This window comes from Montipora capricornis, chromosome 12 (assembly GCF_036669925.1).
Source record: "Montipora capricornis isolate CH-2021 chromosome 12, ASM3666992v2, whole genome shotgun sequence".
Classification (NCBI taxonomy): Eukaryota; Metazoa; Cnidaria; class Anthozoa; order Scleractinia; family Acroporidae; genus Montipora; species Montipora capricornis.
The window spans coordinates 7,152,666-7,177,665 of record NC_090894.1 but is presented as its reverse complement, the minus strand read 5'-3'; the positions used below and the strand labels follow the sequence as shown (position 1 = coordinate 7,177,665).

At 38.6% G+C, this 25,000-nt stretch overlaps 2 protein-coding genes across 3 annotated transcripts in view; one reads left to right on the top strand and one right to left on the bottom strand.

The window, feature by feature from the left end:
• Window positions 1-23,014, bottom strand: part of LOC138027227 (calpain-9-like) — a 40,056-nt gene extending 17,042 nt beyond the window's left edge. For both annotated transcript variants that reach the window (XM_068874777.1, XM_068874778.1), the window contains exons 1-11: window positions 22,863-23,014; window positions 22,504-22,662; window positions 18,119-18,468; window positions 15,213-15,429; window positions 14,965-15,045; window positions 14,630-14,718; window positions 10,225-10,302; window positions 9,896-10,090; window positions 7,373-7,508; window positions 5,314-5,531; window positions 3,986-4,037 (exon numbers count right to left, since the gene is read on the bottom strand). In XM_068874777.1, the coding sequence (XP_068730878.1) occupies window positions 3,986-4,037; window positions 5,314-5,531; window positions 7,373-7,508; window positions 9,896-10,090; window positions 10,225-10,302; window positions 14,630-14,718; window positions 14,965-15,045; window positions 15,213-15,429; window positions 18,119-18,468; window positions 22,504-22,662; window positions 22,863-22,943 (1,656 nt within the window). In that variant the 5' untranslated portion in view covers window positions 22,944-23,014. The remainder of the gene's footprint in view (window positions 1-3,985; window positions 4,038-5,313; window positions 5,532-7,372; window positions 7,509-9,895; window positions 10,091-10,224; window positions 10,303-14,629; window positions 14,719-14,964; window positions 15,046-15,212; window positions 15,430-18,118; window positions 18,469-22,503; window positions 22,663-22,862) is intronic.
• Window positions 23,015-23,539: 525 nt separating this feature from the next.
• The window catches only part of LOC138026760 (uncharacterized), a 3,364-nt gene continuing 1,903 nt past the window's right edge, over window positions 23,540-25,000 (top strand). The window contains exons 1-2 of the mRNA XM_068874212.1: window positions 23,540-24,264; window positions 24,716-25,000. The exon at window positions 24,716-25,000 is cut by the window's right edge and continues 262 nt beyond it. Coding sequence (XP_068730313.1) covers window positions 23,540-24,264; window positions 24,716-25,000 — 1,010 coding nt within the window. The remainder of the gene's footprint in view (window positions 24,265-24,715) is intronic.

Genomic DNA, 25,000 nt, shown 5'->3' with positions numbered 1-25,000 from the left:
AGAAATATTGGTTGGAGTGACTATCCCATCTTACATGTAATTGCCACATTGTAACCCTAGGCTGGTTGCCTAGGGGTTCTGATTAATACGTCTTAATCGACGGTTAGCGCTAACCAGGCTTCGAGCAACCGCCGATAATAATAGTAATAATAGTAATAATAATAATAATTATCATTATTCATCATCATCATCATCATCATACATTGAAGTCACTATCTCTTTTTTGATTGGCCGAAAGCGTACAGTGAATTTTCAAAATCAGCGCCTGTGACGCCATCTAGCTGCAGATTATGCAATAATCATGTCAAGGACACTCAAGGTCACGGGTAATCATGACATGTATAACCGCGATGCACGATTTGTAAGGGTAATCATGTCAAGTTTGCTTGCTTTGTGTTGCTTGCTGTCAGTGAAGAAGCAAAAACATGACTTCCAGGTTTGTTTTCTTCAGTGAGACTTACTTATTGCTATTTACGATCTCAACCAGCTTTCGTTCAATTTTTCACATATTGTCAAATGCTTAAAATTTCTTGTCAATCAAATTATGTGCCACTGATTTGTATATTTTTACTCGTTTGGCAATAAATGAAAAGTTCCACTCACTGTCATGACCATTTTTTTTCATTCAATGCACAATAAAACAATAATTATTAGCTTCGGTTTTTGTGATATCCAGAATAATCAAGGTCTCGGTAAGGGTTATCAGCCTCAGCCTTCAACTTCGGCTGATAACTCCTACCTCGACTTTGATTATTCTGGATATCACAAAAACCGAATCTAATAATTGTTTAAAATCACACTACAATGACACTAGTAACTCTGCATCAAACTGACCCTAACATGCACACCAAACACGCCCATTTTTGAGAGAAAATTGGAAAAGCAGTAATTTAAAACACCCAAAGGAAAATAAATTTTTCTGAAATCCACCCTTAGGAGTCCAGTTACCAATTCTGATCACTGTAGCGAAGTATTGAGGCATTTTTGAAATGACCTTTAAAATGACCATTATTTTTATGTAAAGGAGAGCAAGGCTGGCACAGTGTTGGGAGCACTTGCCTCCCATCAATGTGACCCGGGCTCGATTCCAAGATTCGGCGTCATGTGGGTGGAGTTCGTTGGTTCTCCAGGTACTACGGATTTCCGCTTTCCTTAAACACCAACAATAAAGTTCATCAGTTGGAGTTCAACCAAATAATGGGGTCATCTAATTTAACAACTAGACTGTTCACAATCCCCTATTTTTCCGTTTGATCGTCGTCACAAACTTTCGCCATCTTTGTTTTTAAAAGCGAGCGCGAACTGGGGAGAGCGATATAACTACCGAGTGGGTGGGGGGAGTGGAGGGGTTTTGGCAGGAAAAATAGGGAGACTGTCCGATCTTTACTGCGAGTCCCGTTGCACCAGCACCGGAAATACCTGATTTGTCCATAACACACTGCCTCTGTCAATAAAAGGACAGGTTCTAAAACAACATGGCTTATATATAGAAAGAATCTCAAGAGTATAAAGTTTTCGAAAGGCTATAGTTTAGGCGACTTGGTGGATTAGTCCTAAAAGAAGAACAGAAGGAAGCGATTACGCTTTTACTGCAAGGCAAGGATGTATTGGCTGTCCTTTCTACAGGATTCGGAAGACCCTGATCTACCAAACCTTCGTAATTGTCAAGCAATTGGAAAATGAAAGCACTTCTGGAAGAGATCGGCCCTCGTGTTTGTTTATTGTACCGTTACGAAGTGTAGGAGAGGAACACATTAATTCCAATGATTTGGTTTGAGCGTTAAGGGTTTTGAGAAAAATGTAGATGTATTAAATGAGATGAAGAACAACAACTTTCAAGTCATTTACCCTTCCGCTGGGCAAGCTTTGTCGAGAGACTACGGTTGTTGCGGGTTGAATCCACACCGTTCAAGAGACAACTGTCGCTGATAGTTGTCGACGAAAGTCACACCGTTGAAACTTGGTTAGTGTAATTTTCGTTTTTAATACCACTGTATGTGTAGATCCAGATTTTTGACTTTACAATTAAACACGTCGCGGATCTCCTGTCAAGGAAGGTTTTCAGTTACGGAAAGATGCGGCAAAGTCCGTTTACATTTTGAACTGAAATACGAAAAATACTGATTAAAAAAATTCAGATTTCAGCAAATTGTATGGTAAACAAACTCGCCTGACTACATCTAAAAGAGAAATCTCAGTATGTCTTGCGGTCGAATGTTGAGCGAAAAGCTGTCAAGGTTTTTCCCTAAACGCGTGGATATCCAGTTACTTGACACAACTATTCCACAACCTTTTCGTCCATGAAAAGGGGGATTCTACATGCAGTGGTATTAAAAACGAAAATTACACTAACCAGGTTTCAACGGCGTGACTTTCGTCGACAACTATCAGCGACAGTTGTCTCTTGAGCGGCGTGGATTCAACCCGCAACAACCGTAGTCTCTCGACAAAGCTTGCCCAGCGAAAGGGTAAATGACTTGAAAGTTGTTGTTCTTCATCTCATTTAATACATCTACATTTTTCTCAAAACCCTTAACGCTCAAACCAAATCATTGGAATTAATGTGTTCCTCTCCTACACTTCGTAACGGTACAATAAACAAACACGAGGGCCGATCTCTTCCAGAAGTGCTTTCATTTTCCAATTGCTTGACAATTACGAAGGTTTGGTAGATCAGGGTCTTCCGAATCCTGTAGAAAGGACAGCCAATACATCCTTGCCTTGCAGTAAAAGCGTAATCGCTTCCTTCTGTTCTTCTTTTAGGACTAATCCACCAAGTCGCCTAAACTATAGCCTTTCGAAAACTTGAGACTCTTGAGATTCTTTCTCTAGATAAGCCATGTGTGTTATGGACCAATCAGGTATTGCCGTTGCTGGTGCAACGGGACTCGCTGAACACTAGTCGCAGTAAAGATCGGACAGTCTCCCTATTTTTCGTGGCAAAACCCCCTCCCCTCTCCCCACCCACTCGGTAGTTATATCGCTCTCCCCAGTTCGCGCTCGCTTTTAAAAACAAAGATGGCGAAAGTTTGTGCTCGATCCCGACGATCAAACGGAAAAATAGGGGACTGTGAACAGTCTAAGTCAACAGAACAAAGATGCATAATCCGTCTAGTATAAACGGGACGAACTATAAGACAAACTAATACTGTGCTTTACAGTTCGTCCCGTATTTATACTGGACGGATTAAACGACCAGACGGATAATTCGTCCAGACGGATTATCCGTCTCTTGTATAAATTGGGCCATTGATTAGCTATTTTCTTGATTTTCTAGTGATTGCTCTATGTTGATAGCTCGAAACAGTGTTTAGGAATTTTGACTTCGCTTTATTATTCGCATGCAGAGAATTTGCGAGAACACTCTAGAAACCAAAAATAAGATCACATTTCAAAATATAGGACCTGTGCATTTCCAGTACACATTTTAGAGATTTTAGAGGGAAAGCTTTTGTTGTGATCAAGAAAAAATCTATTAAATATACTGTAAGTTCGCGTTTAAAATGTGAGTCTTCCGTGTCACTGGGAAAACCAACAGGCCGTACTCAGAATAGGCCCTCAGTCGTTTTTGCACGGACCTCTAGCTGCGCTCGGGCCGTACTGCCACGACCTTGGGCCAATGTAGGGATTAATGAACAAAAGCAAAGGCATCTGCACGCCCTGCATATGCGTTTTACATTTTGATAATTCAAATTTTTCTTTCCCGTCCTCGTCCTGACATCATGGAGTATTTCTGCACACACTTGGATGGGATACCAGTCTATCGAAGGGTTACCCACCAGCATTAGATTCGCCGGTAAGGAAGAGAGGCACTGTGAGAGTAAAGTGTCTTGCCCAACAGCACAACAAAATGTCTGCGGCGAGGACCCGAACACGCATGGAGGATTTTGACCCAACATCTTGCCTGTCATACATGGTAGGTCTCGTTTTTTTGCATGGTTATTCCACTGTCATGATATTTCTTAGCACTCTTATGAGAACTTACTTTAGAATGGCGTTCCTCTCTGGAATAGATGTTTGTCTTGACATCAACTTTGCTGCATAAAGAAGAAACCAGAAAATTAAAATTCCTATATATTTTTTTTTTCAATCATGAAAGCACAAGAACTGTTATGAAAATAGCTTGAACTAATTTTTTGTACAAATTAATGATCTCATAACTGATCTCATAACCAGGAATGACTACCATGGATTGCAAGATGCCTTTAACAATATAGCCTGTACCAGATGTGAAATTGTGGCGAGGGCGAGGAAATGTCGAGCGAAGACTGGGGTAGTTACTCAACTTTTTCTTGCCCTCGCCACTATTTCGCTTGTCCCAACCCACTGAGAGCCTGGAACAGGCCATTAACAATATTGACACTACCCAGATATTATGTTCATTGTGTAGCCATTAAAAGAACCAAACCCTTTCCTCAGTAATATAACCAGTCCATTCAACTCATGAACAAAATCACTCTGAAAACATCTAAACTAAATCACTAAAGCAACCCGAATTTCTGCATTTCAAGGACATTCAGCAAGATTTATTACACAAATGTCATGCTAGTAGTATTACTGAGTATTAGTTCTGTTCTCTGTTATTTGTTAGTTAAGTCAATAAGTCAATATGATGATGATGCAAACACTCGCATCATCATCATATCTTTATTTACCCTTGGCTTTTAGAGAACCTTGATGTAGCTAGTATCCCCGAGTATTTACCATCCCAACCACAATACACCACAGAGGACAGACCACAAAACCGAGAACTCCATGTCCTACTTTTTGAAAATAGTGTGTGGGTTCTTTTACGTCCCACAGGATTATGAATATTGAAGGTTGTGAGACAGAGCCTACGGTTTATCGTCCTTATCCAAGAAGACTAGAGAGTCTAACCATTTGAAAATGTCATTACAAAGGCAGCACTTTCTCCTCAGTTATTTAGAGACCCTGAGCATTGGTCCGGCCGGAGTAGAACTCACAACCTCCCACATCCATGGCACTCAATCAACTGATCCACCATTGCATGGTAGATACAGATACATGTACAACAAATTAAATACAAAATCAAGGCTCCCAAATCTCTTAAAACCCTTTCACCCCCAAGATCTAAAAGTTCACCATCCAAACGAATAGTACAGATTCCTTTGCTGGCTGGTCTTGAGAATTTGGTGTGTACACATTATATCAAGTAATATCCCCTAGCTGATGATGTTTTTCATCCTCAATACTTGTATACCTGACAGCTGACATTATGTTGGCATTGTTAAGAGAATTTACATTCTGGCCACCCCCGGGAGTCTAGGGTTCATTATATTACAAATTCCTTACCCTGTGGTCACAGGTTTTTCTGTGAAGATACGTAAAAGAAAGTCTCCCTGGTGATGAGGTTCAAATGTGGTTGGAATAATCAAGTACGAGCCAGGGTCCAGCAGGAAACGGCCAGTAACTTCGCGACTGTTAATGAAAACTGGCGAACGAGCCGTGGAGGCATGATAAGCAAAGAAGTCTCTGTCAGCCCTACCTCCTTTCAAATCCTCATCAGTGATCTAGAGACAAATATTATGCCTGTTTTCATACACTGCACAATAACTAAAATTTAAATGACCATGAAAAATTATTATTGACCCTTGGACTAAAAGCGTCAGAGGAGAATGCATTCTAATCGTGTCAGGTCGTATTCCATCACCATTTTCAAGAAAAATATTAATGAAAAAATTGAAGGAACGCATCCAGGATGAGTCATGATAAAAACTTGAATGGACGTTGTCTGGCCAAAAATTTCAAGCTTTCGACCACTAGAATTGTGGTCTTCAACAGGCAAAAAAGATGAATAAAGTAAAAATTCAGCTGTTGCCCCAAAAGAGTGGAAACGCTATGTCGATGATGGCTTTTGCATTTAAAGAAAGATGAAATCCCAGCCTTCCATAACATACTCAACAGATTGGATCCTCACATTATGAGAACAATAGCCAAATTTCATTTCTTTACACTGAAGTATCTCGCCATAATGACACCACCTATGTCGATGTTTACAGGAAACCAACACACACACCGACAGATAGTTAGATTTTAACTCCCACCACGACATTAAACACAAGGAAAGCACCACGATAACCCTTTTAAACAGAGCTTTGAACCTCCCTAACACCACAGAAGGAAGAAATAGAGAACTTGACAAAGTTTATTCAGCCTTACAGTCGAATGGCTATCCTAAGTTTATTCGCAATATCAAAACAAGAAGAGCCTGGGTCTTCCACGATTCCTTGGCCCGAAGACTTAGTTGGTATGTTTTTCAAATTAGTGGAACCGCTCAGGCCATACAACTCCTTTGCATCCCTTTCCTACATCAAAGGTGTCACCGAGCCCTAAACACGTCTGTTTAAAAAAACACGATATTAACATTGTTAACCGGCCATTAAAACACTCCAACAAGAATTTCCGATTCCTAAGGCACGACCCCCATTTAGCTTCAAAACTTAATGTTGTCTACAAAATTCCCATGGCAGTTGCTCTTGGAATTACATTGGCAAAACAGGCAGATCCTTTGCCACGAGGAAAAAAGAACATAAATTATTAGGAACGTGAAGACAGCGACCGAAGGCTCCAGAATTGCCAATCATGCTTGGTCTCAAAACCACGTCATTGACTTCAACAATGCGTCGATCAATGACAAAGGAAATTTCCGCATTAGGAAATTTCTAGAATCTTGGCACACCTCTATCACGCTTAACGTGGACAATAACTCTTGCTCACTTCCAAGACAATACCGCATACTTTTTTAACAAAAATTCTTAATCACCTTTTTTATCCCTGATTTCAATCTATTGTTAACATTTTTATCTCACAACATATTCTCCAAATTTTTACTTCATTCATATTTTTGCCTGTTGAAGACCACAGTTCTAGTGGCTAACAGCTTGCAATTTTTAACATTCTTGGCCAGAGAATGTCCATTCAAGTTTTTATCAAAAATATTAATAATTAGCAACAATATAACAGTGAAAATACCTACAGTGTGATACCTTCATTATTGAATAAACACTAGAAAAGTGTACAAAATGATTCTCCCCAAAATATACAGCTACTTTCAAATGCCTCGTTGATGACAACAAACGAGGAATCAAACGCACCTGACTAATCATTTCAAGATTAATGATAGTTAATATATTAGGTAAAAAAGAATTTGAAAATGGAACTTCTACTAAGATTTCAAGCTGTTATTGCTGGGTAAATCAAATTTGAAGGTGTAGAGCTGAGCAGTGAAAAAGCAAGCTGCTTGGGTAGTTTGTACAAGTATGCAAATCGACGGAGTACGTTTCTACTGGTACAGTTCTTCGAAAAATTCCTTGCACCAACTTAATTTAAAACTAAAAATCACTCAAATTACTTTGTAGATAGAGAAGCCAATAGTTAACATGGGTTTTCCTTCCTCTGCTTTCAATTTGCGACGATTTGTCTGCATAAGTGCCACTGTTAAGGAGCATTTGTCATCTGCGTCATCATCTGCATCTTCCAAATCAATCCTGCATGGGGGATAAAGACTGGTTTATTATCGTGTATGCATGTATATTTAACAATTATTCCATGAGCGCGCATTGGATATGAGATGGTAAATAGCCAACGAGGCGCGTAGCGCCGAGTTGGCTATAACCACTCTCATATCCAACTAGCGCGAATGGAATAATTGTTTTATTAAATTCCTTAAACTCCAAAAGTTTGGAAGTAAGAAATACAAGCGAAAAAAGAGAGAAAATCCTAGCGAAATTGAAAAAAGTTGATGAAGATGCGATGTTGTGTAATACCTCGTGGTCAGACAGACGCAGGCTCATCACAAAAACATTTCTTACCTTTTCACGTATCTCTAAGCTTCGAAAGTGATCCAAACTTTTCACAAAAACGTTTTTCCTTTGCTTTATACCGAAAGAATTTTCGCTTTCTGGCGTAAACTTTTTTAGTTAAGCAACGCTAAGCGCAATCATTTACCATATAAGGTCAAACTAAGGTATATGAGCTGATAATCGAGATTGAGTGAACCAATCAGAGCATTATCCGAGGTCGAGAATTTAATAAAATTACATATACCATTGATGCAATTTTCGTAATTCTGCAGAATCGGACGCTTTAGAAGCGCGAAACTGCGTTTTGGCTTCCATCAATCAAATTTCTGAACATACATGTATATACACATAGCCAAGAAGATCAACTCTACCCCTGGTATGCGTAGCTGGTGGTATTGTTGGCACAGAGAATGGAGAGGGGCACTGTGAAATACCGCCTACCTGAAAACGAATGCTGCCCACTTTGAATCCAATTAAGAACAGCCAATCAGACTAAAGTTTTAATATTTGGGGAAAAAACTGAATATTTAAGTAAATCCGCGAACGATTGCTGTAGATTATGTGCATGTACATGTAATGTGAAAATACATGTATTGCAATTTAGGGGTTACATGTATTAAAAAAAACATCCTTTTATCGACTGAAACCTTGCTTAAATCATTATCAAGGGAGATAAGGAATGAATCGCCGATCGAAGATGCACATGAGGGAATCATCACACCTTAAGCCAAGAATTCTCAAGCAGAATGTCAATTTTGCATCTAATTAAACTACTCAAGTAAATGTTCTGATCGTTAAACCAAGTTCCAGTGTTCCACCGTTTGACGAGAAAACTAAATCAATGATCTGAATGTCTCGAAAGAATTGGAAAACTAAAGTCTTGCAGAACCCAAATGTATGAAGCTACCTCGCAGACCCTTTATGCTTTGCCTCTGATTCTTTATTAAAGAGCCCAGACAATCTCGCAGCATATTTCAACAACATCTTAGTTCACAAAGCTGAGATTTGGTGTCCATTGTGGATATCGTCCCCCAAAGGAGCCCGTAATGTTTTAGACTCATAAGGCAGTATTAAATTGAAGGCAAAACAATCCCAAGGAACATTTTTGGTGACAATACTTATTCTTTCGCCAAGGTGAAGATCATGTATATCAAGCTTTTACCACAACCAGCCGGTAGAATAACCATAACATCTTTGCCGGAAAGCAACTCCACCGCAGCAGTCCTAAGTTTAGATAAGCAAGGGCTTTTGATATACTTTCTAGCATGGTCAACATACGTTACTTATTTTCCTTCACAGAAGGGGCAAACTTGACCAAGGTCTCAAGTATTTTGGTTTATGTGCTCTTGTTATCAGAAATCTCTGTCTGGTCAGTGACCAAGATATTGAAAAAAACCCAGGTTTTTGGGCAGACGGTATTTTACAGTGCCCACACTCAGTCTGGCTACTGCACTCCCTGAAAGTGAATAGGAGTTTTTGTTTAGTTCTCAGCTTGAATACCATTATGACATATTTTTAGAGGTTTTTCAGTAAAAAAGCTTCAAACAGATTCCATCACTTTACATTTGCCTCAAGTTCAAATGTACAAATAAACTGTGGGAACCAAAGATTGCTGATTTTGGTATCCATGGTTTCGGGTCAACTCTCGGCTTGGCGTCAAAATTAGTTTCACTGATAGAAGCCAAAACGCAGTTTGGCTCTTTGGCACTTGAAGATGAGATTCTGCAGAAGTATGAAAATTGCAGTAAAACTGGGCCTAATGCATTAAAAATTTCTCTTTGTTCTTTTAAAAGACAAGGACAATCTACCCATTATCTGTAAAACAAGTCATACAAGGCCAGAAGTTGACTTCAAACTTAAACTAGGAATAGATTTCTTCTCATAGCAGCTTTGTTTGTGGTGCCATACATAATTAAACAGTAGTTATGATGCTGAAGAAAGAGCTTTGAAGAAACTGCAAACGCAACACACAAGATAAACTGGGGTCCTTGGTCTCTCGCACTTTTTGGATGCTGTCTTTAGTTAAAAATTAAAGACAAGCAGGTAATTTAGATTAGAGTGGTGCAAAATACCTGAACTGAGGATTTGTGGCAAAGCTGTTTAAAAAGTTGCGGCATCCTCCAGCAGATGAACCTCTTATCCATCCACCTATCTCAGATCGTCCTTCCCAGTTATTAGCCTGGCCACCTCCAGTTCTGGCACTGTCAGGTCCCAAGTGACAAATTTCCAACTTATCAAAGTACTTAAAAAAATCTTCAAAGGACATCCTGAAGAAGGAAGAACATGGCAAAAAGCTATGATAGTCAACCCTGAAACAACATTGACTGTTTCATGAGTACAAAATGCCTTTTGTACCCTGTTGTTATTTCAGTTGAGTTTTCTAAGAATATGAAAAACTTACCAAAACTCTCCATCATCTGCAAAACTGAGATTCAAGTCTTCCTTCTCCTGCTGAGAGAGTTGTCTCCACTCTCTGGACCTAAAGGAATGTGTTTGAGAAGAAAAAACAATATTATTGCTGATGAACATGTTAGCAATTTACATGTAACTGCTTGTCAAAGACCTGAAGGTTAATAGTGACTAAATGTAAAGGGGCTGTGTCACAGCAGTCTAGTTTATTCAGGGTCAGACAAATGATCCCAAGAATGACAAGGGAAAGGTGTAATTTCATGTCACTAGCCCAAGTCTTTGAGGAGCATAACCCAAAATAGTTTTAGTGTGAATTCATAACCCATGAACAATTCACCAATAAAAAGTCCTGTGCATGAGCTTCAAAACTGATAAAACACTCCTCATTAGAATTCTTTATATAAAGCATACACTAACAAGACATAGCTTGTTTTTCTTGTATGCTAATGTTTTCTCAAAATTGAAACCTTTGTTCGGTCTCCAGAGGGTCAAGGTTTTTGTGGGATGGTTTTGAAGCAAATAAAAAAACACACAGTATGTGTGGGTCCAAAAGCACTTGGCTACACCTCGAAACCTGACAAAACACTCCCAAAAATTTGTAAAATTCATTACTAATCCATAAGGGTGAGAGCCAACAGAAATGCACTATTCAGGTCACATGTATAGGTGTGTAAATCACAATAAATTCCAACTGTCGGAAAGCATGGGGAGGGTTTGAAAAGATAGCGGGGAAAAGCTTAGGTTGATGAATGAATTAATACAATAAAAATATTATTACATCAATGATATACTGCCACAGCTCTTGAGAGCACTTTGCTACATGCATGCTTTTGTAACTAAGTACTCATTTCACAAGTAGTTTACAATATTATTTGCGGCATGTTGTATGGGCCGCTGCAATCTCTTGCCTTCAAGTTGAGATTGTAAAAGCCTGTAAAACACTGCCACTCATGTTGTAAACATTACTTAAACGCAAACATCCATGGCATGCTGCATGTGGTCAAAAAATTGTTCACTTTTTGAAGATCACAAGTCAAAAATAACCAAAAACAACCAAAAGCCTACCGTGTAGTAATACTTTATTCGAACACAGTGTTACACGTAAAGTAAACAAATTTGTCGCATTACTGGGAATAGCAAGGGAAAAAATATTTACCGAAAATGCTTCAATACAGAAAAGGAAAATGTCCTAAAATCGAGGAGAAACTTAAAGAGTCATTCAATGTTAGTCTTTCACTTTTCCTCTCGAACCAACTACTAAACAGTTACACTGTATGTCCAAAGTTTGCATTAAAAAAAGCAACCAACAACACCACACTTGTGTTCAATTGATAACCCTCCGGCAACCCATGATACTAAACACCGTTCTACTAGCCGTAGGCTATTGGACAGCCTTTATGTCGCACCCTGTTATTTTGAGTAATTTTACCAATAACTCACCGCTACTCACTATGCAATTTAATGTTTCAGTTGAAAAAGTTCAGCATCATTCAATCACATTTAATTTGGCGTTCGCGCCGGATGGGTCTTCGATCTTTGGTCTTTGTTTTTGGAGTCTTTATTGTCCATTCTACCTATTAGTGTAGTTATTTCAGCGTAAAATCTGTCCAAAACTCAAAGCGCTCGACCTTAAATAATATCGAAACTCCATCATTGGCAGCTCCAAGGATGCGTAGCAGGATTTTCATTGCCGGCTTTACATTGCTTTAGATACATGCTTTGCAGCCGTCACGCCATGTGCTCCTCTCTGATTGGATGATGATTTCTTATTACCCAATCACAGAGGAGGAAACGTCGTGATGGCTGCAAGCCGTCACACCAAAATCCAACTATGCTTCCTTTCCTCTGGGTTTCAGCTTGCTTGGTGCGCGATTTGAAACCTGTACGATGGGAATTTGTTTGTGAGTTTCAGCTTGATTGGTGCGTGATTTGAAACCTGTACAATGGGAATTTGTTGGTGAAAATTGGTGCTGGAACGATCCAAAATCGAGTTTTCCACCCTTGTCTTTCTGTTGGTACACAGAGGTGAACGTCGAACACAAACCCTTCATTTTCGTCGGTATTTTTAATTTTTTGAAAAGTGATCTATTACATGTAATTCTACTAAGTTGTAGAAGGACATGGCCGAATCAGTCATCATTGACACTGGATTTATCCTAATGCAGCGAAAAAATAATGATGCTTATCAACGTTTGTAAACGTTTTCTGAATGTTTGAAATGATTTTTCAATGGTATGGAACGTTTTCTATTTCCGTTGGTGAACATTGCATCCGTTTTTGAATGCATCGAGATTGTTTTTGAATGCATTTCAACGTTTCCAAATGCGTTGAGCTGAAAAACGGCTCAACGCAATTTTCATTAAGCCTGGTTTTCCCAAAGAGGGTCACATATTGGTACATTCATTAATATTAATATTGCAGTACTTATGCATAAACTTAAAGAAGAAGCAGATATCTTGAAATTCGTGCCAATAACTACACATTTATCTAGATTGTAAGCTAAACCCCATCTAAGGGACCAGACAAAGCTTGTTAATGTCATGTTGAAAATTAGTGCAATCACTAGAGTCATTATTGATCTGTAACATTTAGCGTCATCAGCAAACAGAGCAATTCCTGTTTCATCACTGACAGTCTTTGGTAGGTCGTTAATGAAGATCACAAACAAGAATGGACCCATTAGACTCCCCTGAAGGACACCAGATGACACAATGACCCAATTGGAGAAGGAACCTTCTGATATCTAGAATGAAGGTAATCAGAGAACCAGCTGTACAGTGGACCATCAATGCCATATAATGATAACTTGTACAGGAGTAGGTTGTGTGGCACAGAATCAAATGCATTACTGAAGTCGAGAACGGACATCCGACTCTTGTCCAGTGTCAAGAGTTTTACCCAGATCATGAAGGACTGTAAGTAATTGTGTAACACAGGATTTCTTCGGAACAAAGCCATGCTGTTTTGGTGACAGGAGATCAAGAAGATTGGGCGTGAGCTTATCAAGTACACAACGTTCACACAGTTTGCCGACAATTGAGTGAACAGATATAGGTCTGTAGTTAGATATCACTGATTTATCTCCCTTTTAGAAGACCGGAACAACATTCGACCTTTTCCATTCCAGGGGCAGCTTACCCACCCGTAGTGATAAATTAAACAGAGCACATAGAGATGGTGCTAGCTCAGAGGCACACTCTTAAAATCTTTGGGTGAATGAGATCAGGTCCAGGAGTCTTACTTGGATCTAGCTTCAGTAGAGCATTACGAACATCTTCTTGATTCAGGATGATTTCACTGATATTATTGAGCGAGTATGATGTGGTGTCTGTAGGAAGGACTGTACCTGTTTAAGACTGAGGCAAAATAGTAAATGAAAGCTTCGGCCTTGGTATCAGGTGTGATGAATACTTTGTCAGCAGCGTAATCGAAGTGAAAACACCCACTCTTTCTTCTAATCAGAAGACATGATCGCATTGTCCGCCAAATTTGTGATGTGAATAGCAATTTACTGCACATAAAGTTTAATTCAAGCAACTAAGAATGTGCAAGAAACTACCAGCTGTCTTTGTATGTGCTGTATGTAGTTTAACTGTGCTTCCTTTCCAGTTTAAAATGTAGTTAAGCCAGAGTCATGGAAACTTACCTTATCTGTCTTTTTTAATCCAAGTTAAAGCATGAATGGTCAATTATTGTTCCCTAATCTTTAAGTTAATCGTCTTAAGAGCAACACAAAAGTGGTTTCCTTACTCTGAAACTTAGTAAAACAAGCTTAAAATAGCTCAGGAAAAAATCACACAATTTGCATAGGTTTTTGCACAATAGTCTTTCCTCATCGCATAATCTGCCCGTACCATTTCTTTTTTTTTTTAATTGCACCCTATGAGAAAGCCTGTTTAGATGTGATTTTAGTCCCTATTCCTGCTCCCACTTTTAAGGTAAAAGTAAAGTCCAAGGCTAGGTTTCTGTATCAATCTTGCCCCAGTTGTTCAAACGTTGGATAGCGCTATCCGCCGGATAAATCACTATCCAGTGGATAAGTACTGTAATAGCGAAATCAATTGTGCTATCCAATGGATAGTGATTTATCAGCTGGATGGTGTTATATCCACCTTTTGGACAACTGGGGCCTGGTTAAGTATTTCACTGAATGATGTGTTGAGCATCACAGTCTGCAGTGATTGCCATGATACCTACAGCTGCCAAAGTTCTGTCCTGATTCAAGGTCTTTTAGACACCTGTTTCACAGCTCAACTTTTGGCAATGAGCTCACTTCCACCTTGGTTTAGATTTTAAAAGTAACAACAACTTATATTTTAAAAAATACAACCACACTTTTGAATTTTCGGAACATGTTAACACTTGTGCTATCCAGACCATTTGGAACAACAACTTACTTGTCGCCCCATGCTCCTTCCCATTCTCTTTCATTTCCCCAAGGATTCCTTATACGGACCAGTTCCACCTCTTTCCCATACACATGTACCTATGAGGAAATGAATGGGATTAAATTAATTAAGTATTGTTGTATTGTATTCGCAACTGTTGTTGTTGTTGTTGTCGTCGTCGCAGAGATGACATGATCAATCTTTCAATAGCAAAACAAGCAATAAGTTCAGATAAAACAGAAAATGAACAAGTTGCAAATTATGAACTTCTTGGGGTGATTAATGATGAGGGCCTAGATTCCATGTTATATTGTGTGACATGTCACAGTTATTTGTTGCCTTACTTTGGAAGCTCCTGTCACTGAGTAAGCATGGCCTTTCACCAATCCCATTTCACCTTTGGCTTCTATCTGATTAGGTGCAGCCTGTTGGAGAAATTTTGACAATTTTACATGCACTATGTCTGTTATTGCTTATCAATTAAAAATGCATTTAAATTTGGACATCTTTTAGGCAATGATATTCAATTTCATACGTTAAAGTTCTTCACAAGAAGCTATTAGTCAGTAAGAAAAAGTAAGCTCACACCTACCGTGATTGAGCAACCCATAAGATCATCGCGTTGTAAGCCTTTCTGTATTATCTTAAACAGCTCATTTTTCTGCTTCTCAAATTCCTCTCTCTTTTGAGGATCTCTCATCCCTTCCCGTATCTTCTTCATATCAAAGTCTTCTCCCAGGCCACCAGTAAAATCTTCCATGGCTTCAATTGTCTGACCCCCTTTTAGAGCTTCATAAGAGCCCACAAGCCTGCAAAAGTAATTACATTAGTAAGAATTACATGAAAGTTGTACTTCAATTAATTAAGTCCCAGTCACATTACCCAGGGCTAAAACTTCACTCCAGTGTTTGGTGAACAGCAGGGCCACTTTCTTTGATTTCATGGTCACCCAGGACATAATTACCGGTAAGCGGCTCTGGATTTCAGTAAGTTGAATGTTTCAAGGATTTTTAAAATGACAGCAAAGCACTTTGGGTGAGGCTGCATGGATGCAGGTGGCAACAGCAAAATTGCAGTTAAGCTATGTCACACGTGACCAGTAGTTTTGAAATTTGAACTGAGTATTCAAATCTCCGTGCCAGTTTTGAACTTTGCAATCAAGATTCTAAATTTCCTATGGATATTCACTTTATACATGTATATCGCAAATAGTTAGCTATGAACATTTGTTTTATTATAAAATAAAAAGTGTATGAAAAGTCAAAACTATTTCAAGCATTTGATGTATTATTGTTTAGTTATTGTGCTTTTTTGTGCCAACATTTGCTTGCATTGAGATGTTCATTTCAGTCTTGTGGATACTGTCACGTGTGACATAGCTCGACTGTAAAATGGCGGCTCATTACGGATCAATCGTCTCAGAATTCTTAGACTTAAATAGTGGTTAATTCCTGCTTGAACTTTCCACTTAAAACTAAAACAAAGACAGAATTAAGTGAAATTTAACATGGGGAAAAGAACTCAAGTAAAGGGTCACTAGCCAAATAAAAAAACATGTTTTTTTTTTTTCAACTTCGCACTGCATAATACAAGTACATGTATAAAACACAGTCTCATTGTCAAGATCGTGATGCAATTTCGCTTAATATAATGTTTTCTCATCGTGTTATCTGATACAAGAAATTCGGAAAAACAATTAAATCAATAACGCAGATTTCTTCTAGCCGATTAAATAAGCGCATCTTTTCTCGTTTCTGAAGATTTCTTTTCCAACTTTGCATTGATTGATAGTCAGTTGATCACGCTTTGTTCACTTTCCATCGCTAAAATTGTAGTCGCTTTCTTGCCTTAATTTACATACCAACAACACAATGGAAAGGTGCCAAAATTGAATAACAATGGACAAACGCGTTGAAAAAAAACTAGTTCGCAAACGCGTTTGTTTTTTTTCTTTTCCAAATGCGTTGGCTCTTAGTTCCCAACATGTTGTCAACGCGTTTGATGGTTCACTTATCTTTGAGTGGTAAGGTATGTGCAAGTCTAAGGTTGCTGTACGTTGGATGATGTGCCAGTGTTGACATGAGAATCTTTTTAAGATTTGGTGTAGCCGGGTTATAAGTCATAACAAACGGTAAAATTTATTTCGCCTTCTTTGTTTAGTTATGAAGAGCCTCTGTTCTGTCGGAGAACTGAACTTCAGTCAGGATTTCATGAACGAGCATTGTGGGGTAGTCTCTGTTACAGAGTCTTTGTTCAAAGTCTTGTTTGTGTTTGTGAAAATTCTCCTTAACTGAGTTGGTTCTTAAAAGACGTAATGCTTCTCCTTTGATAAAACCCTTTTTCATATTGAAAGGGTGGCAGGATGAGAAGTGTGTATCCTGAGAAGTTTAAGTGGGCTTAAAGTGGGTTTGTGAATCCAGAATTCCAAGAGATGAAAGGCGAGGTCCTTTGAATACCTATAAGATTCAACTCTGTTTTTATTAACATTCACTGATTTGCTTAGTTTACAAAACATTTTCTGTAGCTCATATAATTGAGCCTGCATGGAAGCGAAGTTACAAGTTTGTTAAGGTATTGTGTGTTTTCTCAGTTCAAGGCGTAGGACTTGGTCTGGCTTTGTTGGCAGCCTGGTTTCTGGAAGCCTGGAAACTGTGCTGTTTCGAGTACAGGTTCTGTAGTAGCTGCTGCTGGGCTTTGATGGCCTGGTTGTCTGCAGCTAAATTCTTTTCCTGCTGTTTGTCAAGTTTTATGAGCAATACCGGTTTTGGATCCTTCGTCAGTTGCGAGTAGCTTTTTCACAAGAGCTCAAAAGGAGAGCTAGTGCGGTGACTAAAAATCAAGTCTCTTTATATACCGTATTTGTGTCAGCGTAAGGCTTCTGATTGGTTGTTATATAAAGAAGCTGATTGGAGGATACTAATTGGCCAATGGCGTAAAGGATGTTTGGATCCTGTTGAGGGTGAAGGTGGCACACATTCATTCCATTGTGTAATTAGCGGGAAAATATGCTTGCGGGACTTGTTTATAGTAATTTCGAAAATTGAAAATCAGTCGAGCGGTTTAAGAGTGATGTACAGGTAGTTTCTTTCTGAAGAGTTTAGGAGTTCCGTAAGGCAGTGAGAGTTGATCAATAGTGGCGTTGGATAAAAATCCGTTGTCTTGTTGAAGCGTAGAGATGCCCTCGAGAGGACCAGCACTTACACGGGCAAATAGTATTTAACTCCAAGGAGCGTTTCATTCAAGTGTTTAAATAAAGTTTACAAGTCCTCAGCTTCTACGTTCGCTATAAATGATCAACTGAAAAGTTCGCAGTGAAAACGAAGGAGCGGTTAGTAAATGATCAAGGGCTAGTTTTGGTCATAACCGGCTGTAAAAATGGCGTCTTGATGAGAGTTGAACTTAGGCCTCTACCCAGTCCCCCTTAGTAAATCCCGAATTTTTTGTTGTTATGGAGATTTAGTAGGATAATTGACTGTATAAATATTAAGTTATACATACTTTGCGTAAGCCTTCTCCAACAGAGCACTCCAGAACTCGTTTTTCGTTTTGGAGTGCATGAAAACAAGCTTGTTCCTGTATGTTGGCAGACGGTCGTCAATGATCACCTCCACCCATTGTCCGTATTGCCAGATATTGAACTTAAAGGCACCACAATACTTGCTGGCTCCAAAGTCCATGCTTTCATCAAAGGCAAGAACTCTGTTCATTAACTTGTCCTCTTGGCACAAGCTTGAAATGGCAGCAAGGAGCCAGCAATCACCCAACATACCCTGGTTGATGTCAAGACGTGATGCCCCTCCAACCACCAAATGGGCCCTTTCACTCACTCCTTGTTTATCTAAGATTTCCTAAAAGTTGAGAAAAAATATAGCTTTGGGACATTTTTAAAATTAACACTCCTAATAGATGTGCTTTATGAAACATCGGATTATCTCAACCCTTTTCCTCTAAATCAACCTTTGATTTGTGTTCAGCCACTTAAAATAGAAGTTGCATGTGTTCTGTAAGATTGAAACTTTACAACAGTTACCAGCCACACGCGCCCCTCAATGATTGTTTTCATTTTTCGAAACTAAATTTACGTGGACTTCAATCAAATGTTGTCATGATGAATTTGATTACTGCCAAATGAAGAGGACTATTGTCATAGGAACATTTGATTGTCATCCATCCAGATTTAGTCTCAAGTCCTCTTTCAAATTTATCAGTAAAAAATTACGTAGTTTATTGTGGACCTATGTTACCCAGAGGACAATGCATTACATGATTGATAGTGTGGATGTAAATAAAAAGGCCACAAGTTGTGTTTCGACACGGTGTTTTACCTAGTTAATCTCTGTTTAATCAGGATCCAGTCGCTGCAAAGTAAATCTAGGTACGTTTTTAGGAGACAATTTGAGTGTTTAAGGTGGCTGAACACAGTTTTTCTGTGGTCAGTTATTTATTGAAGGCCTTCAAGTCTTTTGAAAAAACAAAAAAATATATTGAGAGTATGGCAAAAACCTTTTCTTCTACTCGTGATGGTCTTGGAAATGTGACGTAAATTTGCTTCCATTACGTAAATGTCATGGAGCTTTAGAAGTGAAACCAAAATGTTGGGCATACACATTCACTCAAAACTTTGTGACCAACAGCTGTTGGCTGTTTTACCAAATTTCTTGGAAAAACCTGTCATTAGATTTTGCAAAAATTTGAAATTAAAATAGTTCCAACTAAAAATTAGTCATCAATGGAAATATCAAACATTTAATCCTTTCACCCATCCCATCAACCGACCTAAACCAGCCATACTATTTTACTCTGTCTAGCGCCAGACAATTTTACTCGTTAATGGGGAACCCCCTGAAGCCAATGGGTTTAACACTCACTCACATTAACGCTTTCACCCCTAAACCAGCTGTAGTTATAGTATTTTACTATGTAAATGCCAGACAATTTTACTTGTCAATGGGAAACCCCCAAGAGTCAATCCATGGGTTAACAGACAAAAATTTCAGAAAATTACAAAAAGTCTTTCAACGAATTATGGATAATCCGTCTGTTGAAATTCTACATGTATGAAAACAGCTGTTAAATACACTTTATAACTATTATTTTAAGTCAGTAAATGCTGCAAAAAAAAAACAATGAATGAATTTTGCAAATATGAGGATTAAGCATCTGTTAGGCCTTGTTTTAATCTAGATGTATTACCATGGTAACAGCCTGCAGAACACACTAAGGATGGTGGTTACTAATTCAAACTACAATATTCGTCACATTTGTTGGAACACCCATCCCAGTTTCCCCCTTCCTACAATGTTGATTTCCAATAGTAGTCGCCCGAAAAATTCTCACACAACATTGAATTGGGGGAAGGGGGAAGGGGGATGTGGTATAAGCTACGATCTTGTAACACGATGATTCTGGACCATTCGCTAAGTGTTCCAACTAAATATGTCTAGTACTGTAGGTATTTTTGCGCAGTTTACTGCATATGCGGAAAAAGCAGATCTTAACAAGTGTTAGTATAAATACACAGGTGATTATACAAAATTGCGTGCTCTCATTGGCTCGCTATCTCAGATTATCAGCCGATAATCACCTCGACGGACAAAATGGCTGCCAGTAGTCGTTTTGCCACTGTAAGTGAAGATGATTTCACGTTGAAATGTATTTTTTTTCTCTTTTTTGAAATAATCACCTGTGTATTTATACTAAAACAATTATTCGCCTCAGGCTCAGTGATTATCGGTGAATATTCACCGAGACGAAATAATCACTTCGCCTTCGGCGAATAATTGTTAATTATTGAAATCCCAAAAGAAAATTAGCGGTAACCACACATTTTTCGAAGATAATTAATTAACAATAATTGTAAAAAGCTTTTAAATACAAAGCAACGTATAGGCATTCTTTTCCAAATTCAAGCTTAGTTATCTCTGAAAAATGCGTGGTTACGCCCAATTTTCTTTTTGGATACCAAGGGCACTTGCTAAGTTCTACTTTCTCCATATATCCTTGTGTTAATAAGCACTACCCATAGGATATCCAAGTATCTCGAGATGCGCAGAATGAATGCAAAATAGCAATAGTAGGCACCATCCTTAACTGTTAAAAATATGCACCTTCATGGGTAGCACTTATCATGCTCAGTAAGCAAGTTTGAGCTTCTTGGCAAAAACTACAAAAATATGGCAGAAATGCGAGTAACCTTCAACCACTCTCTAAACAAAAGACATCGAGGCTCTGAGGATTAAATACAAGGATTTGAACGAGTTTATTCCCCAGAGCCTCAAGATGATGCCTTTTGTTTGGGACTGAATTTTAATATATTGTAAGTGGGCTATTCTTGTAACAATACATTTCATTTGTATGCAAACAAATGGCTGGGTATTTGATTGCTTTAGAAAATTTAGTAGGGTCCAGTAATATTTAAGTGTGAAAGAAAAATACTGTAATTAAATTACAAAAAATATACATTATAAAATTAATACTGATGAAATAAGAATGTTTTCAAAGACTGTCATAGTACATGTAGTACATAACCATTCAAAGGGGGCAGTATCATGAAATTCAGAAAAAACATTTACAATATGAACAAATAAAAATGCAGGAAACCTATATGTAAACTATAATAAATAAGCTTAGGGTTGGGGTTAGAATTTTAATTTATCAAAAGTGGGCTATTGCCTCATTCTTCAAAGAATGTCACTACACAACAGCAACACTGGGTAATCTACAATTACTCTACAGGCAGCATACATTCCTGGGATTTTGACAGCAAAATAAGAGATTTTTGCACCGCTCATGGTTTATATGTCATGATCAGAACACACTCAAATGGTTCTCAGTCTCAGTGTAAAGCCTCTCTAGCATAATCTATGCAGCAGACAAAGTTAATTTATTCAAATTGCGTGACTGCTATCAACAGTCTAGAAGCATTTATGTTAATTTATTTAAAATGTTTCCCACTTTAGCCAAATCATCCGACATCTTTATCATTATTCTGGCAATTGCCAAGTCCATACTGTCACCACTTCTAACTACAACAGCATGAAAAAAAGACTTTCAAAACAACACGTATAATTATGTATAAAACAGACAGATGAGTAACATATTTCAGGAGCCTTTGTGCAGAAAAAATACGCCCAGATGTACAGCAATGCCAAGCTGTAAACAATTCTGCAACTTTTAACATCAACAACACTAGTTTTAAAGCAATGCCGTGAATAAAAAAAAAACGGTCAGACGTTTAAATATTGACGCGTATTAAACCTTGATTGTTTAAGTTCCAGAGTGTTCGAATTTTCAAGGTCACAATATACCAGAATATACAGAATATTTAAAGCGCGCTGTTGGGATTACTTTTTGAAAGGGTCTTAAAAGAGCCCATGTTTAAATTTAAACAACTCGAAAACAAATCTTGAATTAATTAGTCGCGTAGAGTTTTTACAGGGTTATAACGACAGGCTTGACAATTTCAAACAACGTAAAATTAAAGAGCTGAGTAAGACCGGAAATTTGCCAGCAGAAAAATATTTTTTCGCTAACATTAACAATAAATGGAAGCCGACAGGATAAATTTAAGCTTAAGCATAATGCCGGGAGCTTGAACTGTGGTGTAGATAGAACTACAGAGAATCTCCTGTAGGCATAAAAAAATTTACATCTATTTACAGTCACGGAAATAACGAAGCGATGGTGTTCATCTCTTTTATATAAATCTAACACGCCGCACAACGAACCAAAATATTGGGTCTTTTTCGCTGCACGTATAATTAACACTGTAGTTTGTCGGTGATGATCGCAAATAAAGCACGTTTCCACAAAAATACCAAACCATCGAAATTAACTGTTCGTCAAGAGAGCAGAGGAACAAACTTTAGTTACGATTCACTTACTTGCGGGCGAAGCCATTCAAAGGACTGTCCTCCAGGTAGCACTCGCTTCTTAAAAACTTTGCTGTCAATCGCAGGAAATTCAGGATCCTCGAACAGCTCTCCACCTTTGCATTTGCGTTTAATCTGCTCGATGTCTTCGTACCACTCTTTACGAGGCATCTTGGAACGTAAAAATAATCAAGGTCAGAGGCTGCTAGCAGAAAGCAAAACTGAATAAATGGCCGCCCTAACGGAACAACGCCTATGGGAGTCACGTATGAATTCACACGGCTTCAGTCACGAATGATCAAGTGGCGTCTTCCAGAAACAAAAACAACTCGCACAACTTGCAAAATAAAGCAAAGAAATAATGCTAGTACCTTTTCAATTGCAATGCTCCAATCTTGCCCAAGTGAAGGTACCAAGCCCGAGACCAGAAATGACTGCCAAAATATGCGCATGCATTTTTGAAGAACAAAAGGGCATATCCCTGGACCCGCCCCAAATAAAATCGCTGATGCATATCTTGACTATGCTAATATAATAGAAACTGAGCGCAAATTATAAGCGTATGGCGCGTTTTTCTTATCATAATTCAATTTATCACTCGTTTTTACAAACGGCCTTCGTTTTTTAACTTTAACGTTCGTTTTATTCCACCTCGATATTCGTTTTCAACTTTAACGTTCGTTTTATTCAGTCACGACATTCGTTTTTCAACTTTAAGGTTTGTTTTACTCAACTTCGACATTCGTTTTTCAACTTTAACGTTCGTTTTATTCAACCTCGACATTCGTTTTTCAGCTTTAAAGTTCGTTTTATTTAGGCATTACGGTCGTGAACTTGTGTTGACTTTGTCATCCGTTTTTTAAGTTCAACATTCGTGTTATTCAAATCTGGACATTCGTTTTTCAGATCAACATTCGTTTTTGAAGTTCAACATTCGTTTTATTCGACTTTAAGTTTTTCTTTGTGTGAAGTCAATTAAGACTGGACCCGAACAGCAGGGCTTTCCTAGCGAGCAAATTGGCGGGAGAGATTTCGATAACGGGAAAAGATGGCGAACACGGCAAACACTTCGGCGAGCACTGATTCATCTGGGAAAGAAATTTTCCTTTCTAGGGTTAGATCGCTTTTGGAAGTCCTGTCCTCCCATGAAACCGATGAAGAGAGTTTAGAGCACGGTTTTGACGATTTGTACACTCGTGCTAACCTGTTATATCACCATAGCGTGCGTCTTGCGTCTGTACATGTGATAAATGAATCTACGACAACAAAGCTGAGGAATGTCATCGATTTCCTAACAGAAAAGCGAGATTCCCTACAAAGCACTCGTTTCTATGCACAAGCTGAGCAAAGAGCCTCGCCTGGTAGGCCAAAGCTTATCATTACCGAAAGCCAGTTATCGTACTTGAGTGATTATGGGTTTAAAGCAGTGGACATGGCGCGCATGTTTGATGTGTCAGTGGCAACCATTCACAGACGACTGAAGGATTTTGACATGTCAATTTCTCATTCTTTTTCTAACATTGACAACAACGCACTGGACAATGTCATCCTTGATATTAAACAGCAGCATCCCAACTCTGGTTACCGTATGGTGTTGGGTCACCTTAGATCAAGGGGATTATTCATTCAGCAGACACGAGTAAGAGAAAGCATGAGAAGAGTTGACCCCGAGGGAACTGTGATGAGGTGGCTGAATGTAACAGAAAGACGAGAGTACAATGTGGTAAGCCCTAATGCAATGTGGCATATAGATGGAAACCACAAGCTAATCAGGTTAGTAAAGTTTAACAACTGCAAAATACTTTGCTACTCCTGATTCTCCATTCAAAGCTTACCAGACAACTTTATAAAGTATAAACCCCCCATTCTTGTAGAAGTACGTATTCTGTGGTTAATACATTTAAAGCGGTACAATTTAGAAAAGAGCAATAATTGCTTTGACAAATTACTAGGACAACTAATGCAGAAAAAGATGTTATTACCTAGTCATAACATGAGTGTTACCATGACATTTTCAATATCTGGGGGAATAACACCGGTAGTGTACTAATAATAATTCAAAGACTGTTAATCTTCATGTTTCAAAAACAAGTGCAGGTTATTTTAATCATTTTGGTAAAATCTGCCTGTCACACCCTGGTCACGCTGCCTCCCTTAGCTTTTGTTTAACCAAGGTGTTTATTTTCTATGTAACAGGGAAGTTGCCTCTTATATTTTAAATTAGGTGGAAGCTGTTGGTTCATGGAGGGATAGATGGTTTTTCTCGGGCTATTGTCTACTTGAAATGTTCTAATGACAATAAATCTGAGACAGTGCTAAATCTGTTCCAAGAGGCTATTTCAAAGTATGGCCTGCCCTCAAGGGTTCGAAGTGACAAGGGTGGGGAAAATGTTGCCGTCTCACTGTTCATGCTTTCCCACCCTGAGCGAGGTCCCAACAGAGGAAGCATGATAGCAGGGCAGAGTGTGCACAACCAACGAATTGAGAGGCTTTGGAGAGACATGTATAA